The 17757-nt window shown below is 33.4% G+C and overlaps 1 protein-coding gene across 1 annotated transcript in view; it reads right to left on the reverse strand.

Moving 5' to 3' along the window:
• The window catches only part of LOC115218597, a 114824-nt gene that overhangs the window by 99 nt on the left and 96968 nt on the right, over positions 1–17757 (reverse strand). The window contains exons 7-9 of the mRNA XM_029788493.2: positions 14721–14849; positions 7291–7419; positions 1–335 (exon numbers count right to left, since the gene is read on the reverse strand). The exon at positions 1–335 is cut by the window's left edge and continues 99 nt beyond it. Of these exons, the coding sequence (XP_029644353.1) occupies positions 193–335; positions 7291–7419; positions 14721–14849 (401 nt within the window). The 3' untranslated portion in view covers positions 1–192. The remainder of the gene's footprint in view (positions 336–7290; positions 7420–14720; positions 14850–17757) is intronic.

The raw sequence follows: 17757 nt of genomic DNA on the forward strand, positions 1-17757 counted from the left end.
ACAGTGAAGGAGAGAGATAAAGTGAGAGGGAGTGAGTGAAAGAGAGATAGAGAGAGGAAGAACCAAACTGATAGATAGATAGATAGATAGAGAGACAGATGTGAATATAAAAATGCAAGTAAAACTGGGTTATATATCATCTTCTAATGAATAAGCATCTGTAGCCAATTGATCAGGAAAGGTTCAAAGTATTTAGGGTCCACATGAGGCACAGCAACGAGATTTGATGACTGGGTTGTTGCATTCCTTGTTCGTATAGACACGGATGAACTGTTCACAGTTCAAACTTCCATATGGACTGTTGAAGACTACTGCATGGTCTCCATAAGCACAACCTGTAAGACAAAGGGAGATAATTTGTTTGTACTATTCTAGAAATATTTGATTAAAAAAAACTTATCTGATTTTGTCATCTGTGTTTGGTTTTATTATTTATCTCTTATATTTTACTAGCATCACTCATTGGACTGCGTCCATGCTGGGGCATTGCTTTGAGAGTTTAGTTAAACAAATTAACTTTATGGCCCCAGTACAAATTTTTAAAGTCTGTTATATATTTTACCTGTCTGTTTTGCTAAGCTGCAAAATTATGAAGATTTAAACAAATGAACATTGGTTGTCAAGTGGAGTGTGTGTGTGTGGATGAACACAAATGCATAGGTACGTCACACATACATATCTATCTATCTATCTATCTATCTATCTATCTATCTATCTATCTATCTATCTATCTATCTATCTATCTATCTGTCTATCTATCTATCTATATATATATATCATCATTGTTGTCGTTGTTCAACGTTCGCTTTCCATGCTAGCATGGGTTGGACGATTTGAGTGAGGACTGGCAAACCAGATAGCTACACTAGGCTCCAGTCTGATCTGGCAGTGTTTCTACAGCTGGATGCCCTTCCTAACGGCAACAACTCCGGGAGTGAAGTGAGTGCTTTTACGTGCCACCAGCACAGGGGCCAGTCAGGTGGTACTGGCAACGACCTCACTTGAATCTTTTCACACATGCCACCAGCACAGAAGCCAGTTAGCCGTTCTGGCAATGATCACGCTCGGATGGTGCTCTTAGCACTCTACTAGTGCAGGGCTCATGTGCCAATATATATATATATATATATATAACTACCTATCTATCTCAATAAGTAGATCCATCCATCCATCCATCTGTTTAAATACTCAACAAATGCAGCAGTTATTCTATGCAGGAGTCCCTAATTTGCACACCATAAAATGTTTAATACTTTATAAACTGTTTAAATACTCAACAAATACAGCAGTATTTCTATGAAGGAGTCCCTAATTTGCATACCGAAAGTGTTTAGCACTATAAACTGTTTAAATACTCAACAAAAATGCAGAAGTTATTCTATGAAGGAGTCTCTAATTTGCATACCGAAAATGTTTAACACTTTATAAACTCTTTAAATACTCAACAAATGGGGCAGTAATTCGATGAAGGAGTCCCTAATTTGCATAACAAAAACGTTTAGCACTCTATAGACAGTTTAAATACTCAACATACGCAGCAGTTATTCTATAAAGGAGTTCCTAATTTGCATACTGAAAATTCTGAGCCCCTCCATAAACTGTGTAAATACTAAACAAATGCAGAATTTATTCCTTAAAGGAGTCCCTAATTTGCATACCGAAAATTTTTAACCCTCTATAAATTGTTCAAATACTCAACAAATGCAGCAGTTATTCAATTAAGGAGTGCCTAATTTGCATACCAAAAGTTTTAAACCGCCCTATAAACTCTATATATACTCAACAAAGGCAGCAGTTATTCTATGAAGGAATCCCTAATTTGCATACCGAGAATGTTTAACCCCTCTATAAACTGTTTAAATACTCAACAAATGCAGAAGTTATTCCATGAAGGAATCCCTAATTTGCATACCGCATATTTTTAACCCCTCTATAAACTATTTACATACTCAACAAATGCAGAAGTTATTCTATGCAAGAGACCCTAATTTGCATACCGAAAATTTTTAACCGCTCTTTAAACTGTTTAAAGACTCTACAAATACAGCAGTTATTCTATGAAGGAGACCCTAATTTGCATATGGAAAATTTTTAACCCTCTACGTATTGTTTAAATACTCAACAAATGCCTCAATTATTCTATGAAGGAGTCCCTAATTTGCATTCCGAAAATGTTCAACACTCTATAAACTGTTTAAATACTCAACATACGTAGCAGTTATTCTATGCAGGGGTCCCTAATTTGCATACCGAAAATGTTACACACTTTATAAACTGTTTAAATACTCAACAAATGCAGCAGTTATTCTATGCAGGAGTCCCTAATTTGCATGCTGAAAATGTTTAACCGCTCCATAAACCTTATATACACTAAAAAAATGCAGCAGTTATTCTATGAAGGAGACTCTAATTTGCATACCGAAAATGTTTAACAGCTCAATAAAATCTATATATACTCAAGAAAAACAGCAATTATTCTATGAAAGAGACTCTAATTTGCAAACCGAAAATTTTTAACCACTCAACAAATTCTATATATACTTAACAAATGCAGCAGTTATTCTACGCAGGAGTCGTTAATTTGCATACCAAAAATGTTTAACCACTCTATAAACTCTATATATACTCCACAAGTACAGCAGTTATTCTATGAAGGAATACCTAATTTGCATAACAAAAATGTTTAAACGCTCTATAATCTTTATATATACTCAACACATGCAGCAGTTATTCTGTGAAGGTGACCCAAATTTGCATACCGAAAATTTTTAACCCTCTATGAACTGTTTAAATACTCAACAAATGCAGCAGTTATTCTATGAAGGGGTCCCTAATTTGCATACCGAAAATGTTCAACACTTTATAAACTGTTTAAATGCTTAACAAATGCAGCAGATGATCTATGCAGGAGTACCTAATTTGTATGCTGAGAATGTTTAACCGCTCCAAAAACCCTATATATAGTCAACTAATGCAGCAGTTATTCTATGAAGGAGACTCTAATTTACATACCGAAAATTTTTAACCGCTTAACAAACTCTATTTATACTTCACAAATGCAGCATTTATTCTATGCAGGAGTCGCTAATTTGCATACCGAAAATGTTTAACCGCTCTATAAACTCTATATACACTCCACAAATACAGCCGTTATTCCATGAAGGAGTCCCTAATTTGCATACCGAAAATGTTTAATCGCTCTATAAACTCTATTTATACTCAACAATTGCAGCAGTTCTTCTATGCAGGAGTCCCTAATTTGCACACCGCAAATGTTTAACCGCTCTATAAACTCTATATATACTCAACAAATGCAGCAGTCATTCTTTGAAGGAGACCGCAATTTGTATACCGAAAATTTCTAACCCTCTATATACTGTTGAAATACTCAACAAATGCAGCAGTTATTCTATGCAAGAGTCCGTAATTTGCATACCGAAAATGTTAAACTCTCTATAAACTCTTCAAATACTCAACTAATGCAGCTTTTATTCTATGCAGGAGTCCCTAATTTGCATACTGAAAATGTTTAACCGCTCTATAAACGCTACATATACTCAACAAATACAGCAGTTATTATATGAAGGAGACTCTAATTTGAATACAGAAAATTTTTAACCCTATATAAACTGTTTAAGTACTCAACAAATGCAGCAGTTATTCTTTGCAAGAGACTGTAATTTACATACCGTAAATGTTAAACACACTATAAGCTGTTTAAATGCTCAACAAATGCAGCAGGTATTCTATGCACGAGTCTCTAATTTGCATACCAAAAATGTTTAACCTCTCTATACACTCTATATATACTCAACAAATACAGTAGTTTTTCCATGAAGGAGACTCTAATTTGCATACTGGAAATTTTTAACTGCTCTATAAATTCTATATATACTGAAGAAATGCAGCAGTTATTCTATGCAGGTGTCCCTAATTTGCATACCGAAAATTTTTAACCGCTCTATAAACTCTATATATACTCCACAAATACATCAGTTATTCTATGCAGGAGTCCCTAATTTGCATACTGAAAATGTTTAACCGCTCTATAAACACTATATATACTCAACAAATGCAGCAGTTATTCTATGAAGGAGTCCCTCATCTGCATACCGAAAATACTCAACCTCTCTATAAACTCTATATGTACTCAACAAATGCAGCAGTTATTCTATGAAGGAGTCCCTCATCTGCATACCGAAAATACTCAACCTCTCTATAAACTCTATATGTACTCAACAAATGCAGCAGTTATTCTATGCAGGAGTCCCTAATTTGCATACCAAAAATTTTAATCACTCTATAAACTGTATATATATTCAACAAATAAAGCAGTTATTCTATGTAGGAGACTATAATTTGCATACCGAAAATTTTTAACCGTTCTATAAACTCTATATATACTCAACAAATGCAGCAGTTATTCTTTGCAGGAATCCCTAATTTGCATACCGAAAAGTTTTAACACTCTATAAACTGTTTAAATACTCAACAAATGCAGCAGTATTTCTATGAAGGAGTCCCTAATTTGCATACCGAAAGTGTTTAGCACTATAAACTGTTTAAATACTCAACAAAAATGCAGAAGTTATTCTATGAAGGAGTCCCTAATTTGCATACCGAAAATGTTTAACACTTTATAAACTCTTTAAATACTCAACAAATGGGGCAGTAATTCGATGAAGGAGTCCCTAATTTGCATACTGAAAATGTTTAACCGCTCCATAAACTCTATACATACTCAACAAATACAGCAGTTATTCTATGCAGGAGTCCCTAATTTGCAAACCGAAAAGTTTTAACACTCTATAAACTGTTTAAATACTAAACAAATGCAGTAGTTATTCTATGAAAGAGTCCCTCATTTGCAAACCGAAAATGTTTAACCGCTCTATAAACTCTATATATACTCAACAAATGTAGCATTTATTCTATGCAGGAGTCCCAAACTTGCATACTGAAAATGTTTAACCACTCTATAAACTCTATATATACTCAACAAATGTAGCATTTATACTATGAAGATTCCCTAATTTGCATACTGAAAATGTTCAATCACTCTATAAATTCTATATATACTCAACAAATGCAGCAGTTATTCTGTGCAGGAGTCCCTAATTTGCATACTGAATATGTTTAACCGCTCTATAATCTCTATATATACTGAACAAATACAACAGTTATTCTATAAAGGAGTCCCTAATTTGCATACTGAAAATGTTTAACCGCTCTATAAACTCTGTATATACTCAACAAATGCAGCAGGTATTCTATGCAGGAGTCGCTAATTTGCATACTGAAAGTGTTTAACCACTTTATAAACCGTATATATACTGAACAAATCCGTCCGTCCATCCGTCTGTCCGTCCATCCATCCATCCAGCTAATTCATACATTACAAGTGCAATACGTGAGAGGAACAGTAAAAATATGCAAGACTTTTCTCAAGTTCCAAATGTTAATATGTCTGTGTTAACCACATCCCAAAGATGAAACCTTGTATCTTTGTTGGAAAACGGCTCCCTCCTCAGTAGAAGATTTATGATAATTAAAAAATACAAACAAAGATAGATAGTTATATATATATATATATATATATACACTTTACTCTTTTACTCTTTTACTTGTTTCAGTCATTTGACTGGGGCCATGCTGGAGCACCGCCTTTAATCGAGCAACTCAACCGCGGGACTTATTCTTTGTAAGCCCAGTACTTATTCTATCAGTGTCTTTTGCCGAACCGCTAAGTGACGGGGACATAAACACATCAGCATCAGTTGTCAAGCAATGCTAGGGGGACAAACACAGACACACAAACACACACACATACACATACATATATATATATACATATATAAGATGGGCTTCTTTCAGTTTCCGTCTACCAAATCCACTCACAAGGCTTTGGTCGGCCCGAGGCTATAGTAGAAGACACTTGCTCAAGGTATCATGCAGCGGGACTGAACCCGGAACCATGTGGTTGGTAAACAAGCTACTTACCACACAGCCACTCCTGCGCCTATATATATGTGTGTGTGTTTGTGTGTGTGGCTGATTCACACATTTATAGCAGTTTTTCTAAACTCTGTAAAAGAACTCGGATATTTGGGCTGCCAACCAAGCCTTTTGCGATACCTTTAAAGCCAGGAATTTTCCAGCACCCCCTCTAACACACCCACACCCACAAACACACACGACACTTCTATGCAGTTTTCACCTTCCAAATTCACTCACAAATCATGGATTCAACCAGCTCCTAATATAATAATGAATATAGTGTTTTTATATATTTGTGTGTGTGTGTATATATATATATATTATATATATATATACATATATATATATTTGTCCAGAATCATGATGGACCCAGAGGAGTAGAGAAAATAGTAATTCAGTGAATGAGAAGTGAGAGTAATAGCCCTCACTAAGAGGGAATGAGAGAAAGGAAGGGGTGATAGATGAATAAGGAAGGAAAGGGTGAAAAAAAAGAAATCAGCATTTCAACTCTGTGTAAGTATATGTGTGCATAAGTATGTGAATGTTTGTATGTGTGATTATTATGTACCTTATTTATATTTAAAATACTTATTTCTTTATTACCCACAAGGGGTTAAACACAGAGGGGACAAACAAAGACAGACATAGGTATTAAGTCAATTACATCGACCCCAGTGCGTAACTGGTACTTAATTTATCGACCCCGAAAGGATGAAAGGCAAAGTCGACCTCGGCGGAATTTGAACTCACAATGTAACGACAGACGAAATACGGCTACGCATTTCGCCCGGCGTGCTAATGTTTCTGCCAGCTCGCCGCTACAATTAGCCATCATGACTGATGGCACATGGTCAGCTAGTAATAAATAACATAGGTGCAGGAGTGGCTATGTGGTAAGTAGCTTGCTTACCAACCACATGGTTCCAGGTTCAGTTCCACTGCATGGCACCTTGGGCAAGTGTCTTCTACTATAGCCTTGGGCCGACCAAAGCCTTGTGAGTGGATTTGGTAGACAGAAACTAAAAGAAGACCGTCATATATATGTACATGTACATATATATGTGTATGTGTATGTGTGTCTGTGTTTGCCCTCCAACATCGCTTAACAACCGATGCTGGTGTGTTTACGTTCCTGTAACTTAGCGGTTCGGCAAAAGAGACCGGTAGAATAAGTACTAGGCTTACAAAGAATAAGTCCTGGGGTTGATTTGCTCAACTAAAGCTGGTGCTCCCGTATAGCCACAGTCAAATGACTGAAACAAGTAAAAAGAGTAAAAAAAGAAAAAGAGTTACCAGGTTCTGTTTTCTTCACTTTGCTGCAGGTGTCACAGCAAATGGTCTGTGTTTGGTGTGAGTAACAGCGAGCTATGTCAAGTAAGACTGCTTTACACAAGTAGCTGCTTTGGTCGCCATAAGGACATGCTGCAAAGGATACATCAAAATGATAGTAAACAAATTGCATAAAGTGTTATCTCATATGATAAACGATAGTTTCTAACATAGGTGAAAGGTGTGAAATATTGGGTTTTGAGCAATTGTAGATTATTCGCTACAATATCCCTCTATAGAGGAGTAGAAGTGTTGAAGAGGGAGATGTAGGGGATGTGACAGTGGCTGTAATGAGAGGGTATGATGGTGGATATGAGAGGGTGCAGAGAAAGATAGTAAGATTTGTGAGGTGTTAAAATGTAGGATGGCCAAGAAGAAAGATAACTGAAGGTGCAGAAAGAAGGTGATTGGAGAAAATAGATTCAGTCAGTGGTTCTCAACCAAAGTTTATATGACCCTTGGAGGTCCATATAAGATTCTGTTGTTAAAATTTACATTATACTTGTACAATACACAAAATATCTTAACAATTTTTTGAAATGTTCTTAATGATGTTTAATCTTAAAAATATAATAGGAATTTTTTAAACATCGAATGGCTATGGGAGTCCATCTGAGTGAAATAGGAATCAAAGGTGTCCACAGAAAAAAAATGGCTGAGAATTACTAGTATAACTGCAGAAGGGAGGATAAAGCAAACATGGGATGGAAGTGGTTTTAAAGAGGTATTTTTTTTAATGTTGATCTTTAGCCTTGCATTAACATCCACTGGGAAGCTGATTTCATCTATTGTACACAGTTTCTCTTCTCTATCATCATCATCATATCATCATCGTTTAATGTTTGCTTTCCATGCTAGCATGGATTGGATGGTTCAACTGGGGTTTGGGAAACCAGGAGGCTGCACCAGGCTCCAGTGTGATGTGGCAGTGTTTGTACAGCTGGATGCCCTTCCTAACGTCAACCACTCCGTGAGTGTAGTGGGTGCTTTTTACGTGCCACCGGCACTGGGGCCAGAGGAGGCTGGCAATGGCCACGATCAGTTGGTACTTTTTACGTGCCACCAACAAGGACTTTGTATGTATATAGAGAGTAAAGGGTCCCCTTTGGTCATGACTGACCATGGGATTGCACCTAGTAAGTTACCTTCTAAGGCACAAGTCCAAGCAAGGTTGTTTGTGGAAGACTTGCAGTCACCCATGCCTCTGCTCTCCATGCCACCAATGTTATCCAAGGGAAAGGCAAAAGCTGATACAGTTTGGCACCAGTGATGTCACACCTCATTTCTACAGATGAGTGAACTGGAGTAAAGTGAAATATAGTGTCTTGCTCAGGAAAATTACACAGCCTGGCCCAAGTTCCTTTATGTATGTATATATGTATGTATGTATGTATGTATATACATATGTACTTATGTATGTGTGTATGTATGTATATACATGTGTATGTATATATGTCTGTGTGTGCATGCATATATGTATGTGTGTAGGTATGTATGTATAACAAAATACAATAAAACATTCCTCTATTGATCTGCTGTATTTCAGCAACCAATTGCACTCTGAACATCCAATGTAGATGTTGCAAATAACCACAACGGTGAAACATATGTAGGGAACAAATAATACAGACTGCATTTTGTGTTTATCATGATTTCTTGTGTGTGTGAGTGTGTGTGTGTGTGTAGTGGGGTATATATATGCATGTGTGCTTTACTGTGTATTTTGACTTCAATTTCTTCATTTTCTGGGAACAAACATATTGGAATAAATATAGTAAGACTGATGGCCTAAGAGAATTGGTAACTGACAGAAGGAATAAATATAAGTCTGTTGAAGTGGAAAAGGAGGAAATGGTGACTAATGGAAATGTCACTTTTAGAGCCACCCATGTGGACATTTGGGGTGTCACAATAATGAAAGTGATAGGTTTGGTGTTAGAGACACTTTGAGAACATTAGCACATTACATACGTACATAACATACATACACCCATTCATACATATACATACATATACAACATGTATACATAAATACATATATATATGTATGTATATATGTGTTTGTATATGTACTATATATATCTATAGGCGTATTATGTCCGTATTCTGTTAATATATATCTATATATATATATATAATCTATATAGATATATATATATATATATATGCTGTATGTCTTATATATATTATATATATATATATAATATATATATATATATATTATAATATACATATATATGTATTATATATATATACATATATATGTATATATATATAATACACAAACATATATATTATATTATTATATATATATATATATATACAGATATATATATATATATATATTACATTATATATATATATATTCATACTATATATGATATACATATATTATATATATACATATATATATATATAATATATATATTATATATTATATAGATATATATATATATATATGATATATATATATATATACATGTATTTATATAAAAACCTACACATCTGTATGAAGTGTACATGTATATATATCTATGTATCTATGTGTGTATGTGTATGCGTATGTGTGTATGTGTGTGTGTATCTGTAAGTGTATTCTTTTATTAGTGTTGACTATTGTTCCAGTGTAGCCATAACAGACAGTCCTCAGATGGCCTTTCAATGGAACAAGAGTCAGCTCCAAATAGTAAAAGACAAAAACATGTATTTATTACATATATTGAACATTCCTTATTTGGTAACAACATTTGCTCACACATACAGTGTGGGTGTGTGTGTATGTGTGGATTGTGATGTGTATAGACATATATACACAGACATATATATATTTTAGATATTTTTATAATACATATATATATATACATACACATATACTATCCCCCCCACACATATATATATATATAATATATATAATTATATATATATATATATATATATATATATATATATATTTATATTTTATATATATATAACTACTACATCCACATTTATAAATGTTCTAAAATCTATACAGCCTTGGTTTTTTATCTCCTATAACAAAAAAAAAAATTATATATACATACTCACACACACTATATATTATATATATTATATATATATATATATATATATATAATATATATACATATATATTATATATATATATATATATATATATATTATATATATATTATTTTATATATATACATACACACACACGCATATATATATATATATATATATATATATCTATAATATATATATATACAACACACACTGTATATAGACAATATAAATTGTGTGTGTGTGTATGTATCTCTCTCTCTATATATATGTGTGTGTGTATTTATATATATAATATATATATATATATATATATATATATATTATATAATATATATATATATATATATACACATATATACATGCTTATACCAGAGATAGATCTACACACATGTAATGCATACACAAACCTCTGTATTTCATAATATAATATCCTGTTCTTGCATTTCATGTCTTTTTAATGAGAGAGCTTGCATTCATGTCTAAATCATGTGTTCCTCTGTCTGAATGCTTATGTGTGTGGATGTATGTGTATGTGTGTATGTCTGTACATACATATGTGCATCTGCCTCTGCATGCATTTGCATGATGTGTATATATTTCTGTGTTATCCTGAAAGCAATTTTGCTTTTGAATTTGTATATCTTTGACTGTGCTGCTGTACACTTGCTTAGTCTAGCATTTATTCTGTTGCATATTCTTTCTTTCTTTTTTTCTTTTATTTGTTTTAGTCATTTGACTGCAGCTATGCTGGAGCACAGCCTTTAGTCAAGCAAATCGACCCCAGGACTTATTCTTTGTAAGCCTAGTACTTATTCTATTGGTCTCTCTTGCCGTACCGCTAAGTGACGGGGACGTAAACACACCAGCATTGGTTGTCATCGATGTTGGGGGGACAACACAGACACACACACATACCACACACAAACACACACATACACATACACACATATATGTATATATATATATAATATATATATATATATATATATATATTATATATATATATATATATATATATATATATATATATAAAAACATTATTGGTGAATTGAAGAAATGAGCTGAACGCAGATTGAACAGAAATCGTTTTATTTCATTCTACACGTGTTTCGAAAGGCACAAATTACCAAAATCCGATTGAATAATGGGACCATATTGTGTCTTTCTCTTCAGGAAGAAAAAAGGAAATCCGTTGGAAAAACAAAAACAGGAGCACAGTTCGATTTGTTTTTTTGCTCCGCCTCTGTTCTGTTTTTGTTTTTCCAACGGATTTCCTTTTTTCTTCCTGAGAGAAAGACACAATATGGTCCCATTATTCATCGGATTTTGGTAATTTGTGCCTTTCGAAACACGTGTAGAATGAAATAAAACGATTTCTGTTCAATCTGCGTCAGCTCCATTTCTTCAATTCACCAATAATGTTTTAATTTCAATTATCCGCACCAACGCACGGTTGCAACGCCAGATGGTTGTACCTCCAACCGTGCTGTTTTACTGCTGTGATTTTTGCTACTAAGGTATCGGTTAAACTTTTGATTAATCTACTACAAGATTATTCATCTTTCTATTTCACATATATATATATATATATATATATATATATATATGTGTGTGTGTATATATATATGTATATATATATATATATATATGTTACCATTATACAATAGTCAAGATAAAACTCTTAGTTTCAGATGTCGAAGTGGAAATCCACAACACCATCTCTTCAGTTATCTGGCCATCTGAAAAACGCTATGAAAAAATACCATTATATAAAGGGAAATTATTGTGTTATAATTCCGCTACTTATATAAAACGTTTTTACCAATATATATATATATATAAATATATATATATATATATTGTTAATGCCTCATTTATACCTGCCTTTATGGCTTATAGGTTAAATGAGGTATGACTGTCCTCACTGCCGAAACAGCTGTCAGTTTTGATTTATTTGCATATTAGTTTGAAAAAAATTTTTTACTTATATCTCTTTATCTTTTTACTATACTGTATATCTCATTTCATTTTATGTATTGCCTTTACTCATATGTAATGGTGTATTAAAGTATGGATGAGTATCATCGGATAGTTGATGTTTTACTGATTTAAGTATATTTCTCCATTCTCTAATTTTGTAGTATATATATATATATATATATATATATATATATATATATATATATATATATATTATATATATATATATGTGTGTATATATATGTATATATATGTATATATATATGTATATTATATATATATTTATATATGTATATATATATAAAAACAATTAAGATCAAGTGAGTTCCAATGAATTCACATGAATGCGGTACTTAACTTAGATGCACCAGAATCTTTATGGTATTAACCATAAAATAATGTGGGGTGATTATAAACAAGAAAAAAGCAACAGAATGGATTAGTTGTTCAGTACAATTGTTTCATACGAAGAACAGATTTATTAAAAGCTGCAAATATTGCAGCAAATACAAGTGTCCCGTATTCATCAGCCAAAACACATATGAGTTTTCCAAACATCCTAGGGGGTGAGGCTACACTCATGAAGTATCGAAGAGAGTTCTATGAAAAGCAAAGTTAGATTGTAAGCAGACTTAAATGTTCTCTAATGATGCACACTTTTATAAAAGGTTTTTAAAAAAGTTTGTTAGCTTCACAGAAAAGGTAAATCCGTCTATAATAATGCAGGTGTAATTTCCAGAGATATGAGGAGAGATTTTATTCTCAGAGAAGATGAATGTATCCATAATAATGTAGATGTAATTTCCTGATATATGAGGAGAAGATGTTGATCACACTTCTATTCATTTCACAAAACTACTATGTTGGAAGAAGAGATTGGCTATATTGGCTAAAAGAAGTCGCAAAAGAAGTCAGTGAAGCAGAAACGGCCCAAATAAGGACATTATGGGAGGAAGGGGGTGTAAGTACACAACCTACAAAGTTTAGTTTATTTCTGTGGTGACAGAAAATCTAGGTCAGTGTTGCAGGAATCTAAGATTTATAATTTATAAGAGAAAATTATTTTTGACCATCATACAGCTATTAACTGCCACTCCTACAGAGTTAATGGCGGGTTAAAGAATATAAAGAGAACAAAAGAAAGTATCAAAGCAAGCACTAAATCCGGAGAGGTCTGCTCGGGACTTAGTGCTTGCTTTTTCCATGGGTATGAGTAAGTATTTCATATATATCTCACATATTTATCGCTGAAGAAGGGAAAATTCTTATGAATTAACCCCGAAATTGGGACCAATACGGTAATAACAGATTTTTTAGAAATTTCTATTGGCTTATTTCGAGACGCATAAATTATAATGGTGATTGACAATTTTGTCTTTTTTTCGGCATATTTGGCATTAGAATTTTTCTTTTGCCCTAATTTTTTAAATTATTTATAAATTTAACCTTTAAAGGTATTTTTTGATATGCTGGCCATTGATAACATTTTTTTCTCTGAAAAATAAAAAAATTTTATCCTACATTAGTTAATATATATATATATATATATATATATTATATATATATATATAATATATATATATATATATATTATATATATATATGTATGTATGTATATATATGTATATATATATATACGACAGGCTTCTTTCAGTTTCCATCTACGAAATCCGCTCACAAGGCTTTGGTCAGCCCGAGTGGGACTGAACCCAGAACAATGTGGTTTGTAAGCAGCTACTTACCACACAGCTACTCCTGCACCTATGTATATATACATACACACACACACATGTATATATGTATATATATATATATATATATATATATATACACGACAGAATATAGAGAATGACCAACACTGCTTGTTTGACAGTGACATTCATTTACAACTATCATGTGATATCATGACAAGGAGACACAAACACACACACACATATACATACATACATGTATGTATGTGTGGGTTGTATGTACAATGGGATTCTTTCAGTTTCCATCTACCAAATCCACTCACAAGGCTTTGGTTGGCCCGAGGCTATAGTAGAAGACACTTGCCCAAGGTGCCACGCAGTGGGACTGAACCTGGAACCATGTGGTCGGTAAGCAAGCTACTTTCCACACAACCACTCCTGTGCCTATTTATATCAGTTTGTATATCACTTTATATTTATATACTTGTTTATATCAGTTTAAAATTTTACCTGAAGATTGTGGTATATATGTTATGATTTAATCTGTGAATGCATCAATAAAATTCTACCAGAGCAGCTGTTGTAAATTTTAAACCCTATTTGTGTCCTGATATATATATATATATATATATATATATATGCCAAATATGCCAGAGTGGAAAACCTTGTTCAACTGACCTTTATTGTTTTCATTTTTGAACTTGGGACAAGTTTCACAACAGATCCTTTCAATGTCTCGTTGGTAACATGTGGTAGGCTTAATGTATTTACAGTGAGGTGACATATCACCAAATTCACAACCTGGTGCTAAAAAAGAAATATACAACATCAATTGTAATTGAGGCAAGTATTTAATTACAATGTGGAGGTGTGTGGCTTAGTGGTTAGGGTGTCAGCATCATGATCGTAAAATTATGGCTTCTATTCCTGGACTGGGCGACACGTTGTGTTCTGGAGGAAAACACTTCATTTCACATTGCTCCAGTCCACTCAGCTGGCAAAAAGGAATAACGCTGCGATGGACTGGCGTCCCGTCCAGCTGGGAAACACATACGCCATTGAAACTGGGAAACCGGGCCCATGAGCCTGGCTAGGATTTAAAAGGGCGCATTTAAACATGGAAACATGGGTGTTTTGTTTGAATTCTTATTCAGGGACCTTTTGTGCAGGATGGGCTACTTGACCCTAAAAAATTCTAACTGGGCCCCACCTGCAAGTAATGTGCTGTTTATCCTGATGTGAGATCGGCACGTCAAGTACACATGGTTGTGATGCATGTGCCTGGTGTACCCTTATCAGGCAGGTAGTCATGATTGGCATATTGGGGTTTGTATATTTGTACCCCAGTGCCACTTTGATGGCATGTGCTGCTTTCACAGAAATATACAACATCAATCGTAATTGAGGCAAGTATTTAATTACAATAAACTATTGCAATTAGCTATAGCTGTTATTGAGTTTTAATTAGCCTCAGGTCAGATTGGATCAAGCAGTTTAAACCCAGATCAGTCTGGATCAAGCAGATTAGCTAGGATATTTAGGAAGGTACATGGCATCCAAGGTTACTTGCTGTAGCCCAATGTTAATCTGTTGTTCATAAATGAAATAATAATAATAATCCTCAAATAGTGGGGAAGGGATTAAGTCAATTACATCGACCCCAGTTCATAACTGATACTTATTTAATCGACCCCGAAAGGATGAAAGGCAAAGTCGACCTCAGTGGAATTTGAACTCTGAATGTAGCAATAGGTGAAATACCACTAAGCATTTTATCCAGCATGCTAATGACTGTCAGCTCACCGCTTTATTATTATTAAAAAACTCATTGTTTGAAACTGCAAGACTTTTTGAAGCATGATCAGTAAAAAAGGCTGAGAGTTTACATCAGAATAATAACAATAATAATAATAATAATAATAATAATAATAATAATAATAATAATAATAATAATAATAATAATAATAATGATAATAATGATAATAATAATAATAATAATAATTCAAACTGACAGAAAGATAGATGCGAATAGGCCAGACATCATATTGAAAGACTTCAGACAAAAAACATGCCTCCTCATTGATATGACTGTCCCAATCAATATAAACGTATCTGTCAAGACCTACCAAAAACTGAGCAAATATAAAGATCTTGAAATAGAAATAAGCAAAATGTGGAATCTGAAGACTAAAACAATACCTGTTGTCATAGGTGCCCTGGGAATGATAGCAAAAGGGGCTGATTGCTACCTAACTCAGATACCAGGAGACCCAAAAATAAAAGAAATTCAAAAGATAGTGCTCATGGGAACTGCTCATATCCTACACAAAATACTTCCTATGTAATCTCAAATTTTAAGACAAACATAATTTTCGTATGGTGTTTTAGACATTCACTAGTACAATACTAAGTACAAAACCAAATATATGGTGCCCTAGACATAACACCAACATGAACTTCCAACTTGTCTTTTGAGATCTCTGGGTGAGACTTGGAGCCAACTTGTACACTTGTACAAATGTAAAGCAAAAGTCAAACATATAATAATAATAATAATAATAATAATAATAATAATAATAATAATAGTAATAATAATGATGATGATGATGATGATGATAATAATTAAGGCCAATATGTCAGAGATCATGAAGAAGAAAAGTACTTTCTAAATGATGTATCAATGCCAACAGATGACAACATTTCTCTAAAAGAAATGGAGAAACTTTCAAAATACAAAGACCTTGAAATAGAGGTAACTCGAATGTGGGGCTTAAAAACAGAAACAATTCCTATCATAGTAGGTACATTATGTATGATAAAAAAATATTCAGACAAATATATAACAAAAACATCAAGACTAGCAAAAATATATAACATACAGAAAATAGCACTACCAGGCACCGCACACATCCTATGTAAAACACTTTCAATACAGTATCAATAAGAGCATCACAACAAACCACAGCACATATCCAAGGCAGACAGGGCTGTATTCGGTAGTACAGTGAAAGCACGTTATAAAAACAAGACTACTGAATAATAATAATAATAATAATAATAATAATAATAATAATAATAATAATAATAATAATAATAATAATAATAATAATAATAATAATAATAATAATAATAATAATAAGTGACTTACAGTTTCAATATCGTTGACTGGTCAATTACTGAAATATGTAATCTTGACAGAAAAATATGAAAACTGTTGACAATGCATAGAATGCACCACTCTAAGGCAGATATAAAACGACTTTATCTGCCAAGAAAAGAGGGAGGCCGTGGACTTCTACAACTGGCAATAACAATGAAGATTGCTACAATTGGCCTAGACACCTACCTGAAAAACTCTGAGGACTGGATGTTAAAACTTGTCTCAAAACATGAAAACAAAAAAGTGTCATACTCAGTAACAAAACAGGCAAAGGAATATCTAAGTGAATTCCGAATGCAACAAGTTTCGGAATTAGACATACAAGAAACAAGTACAGAAAAAGCTAGGCGCATGAAAACCCGTGCTAAAACTGCTGCCTTAGATATTCTGAATGATAAATGGCAAGAAAAACCTCTCTATGGCAAATACCCAAAGAGAGCGAGTAATGCAGATGTTGACAAAGCCCTGACACATCAATGGTTAATGGCCTCTGGCCTAAAATCTGAAACAAAAGGGTTTATCATAGCAGCTCAAGATCAATGCCTACCAACAAGG

This window comes from Octopus sinensis, linkage group LG13, assembly GCF_006345805.1.
Source record: "Octopus sinensis linkage group LG13, ASM634580v1, whole genome shotgun sequence".
NCBI lineage: Eukaryota > Metazoa > Mollusca > Cephalopoda > Octopoda > Octopodidae > Octopus > Octopus sinensis.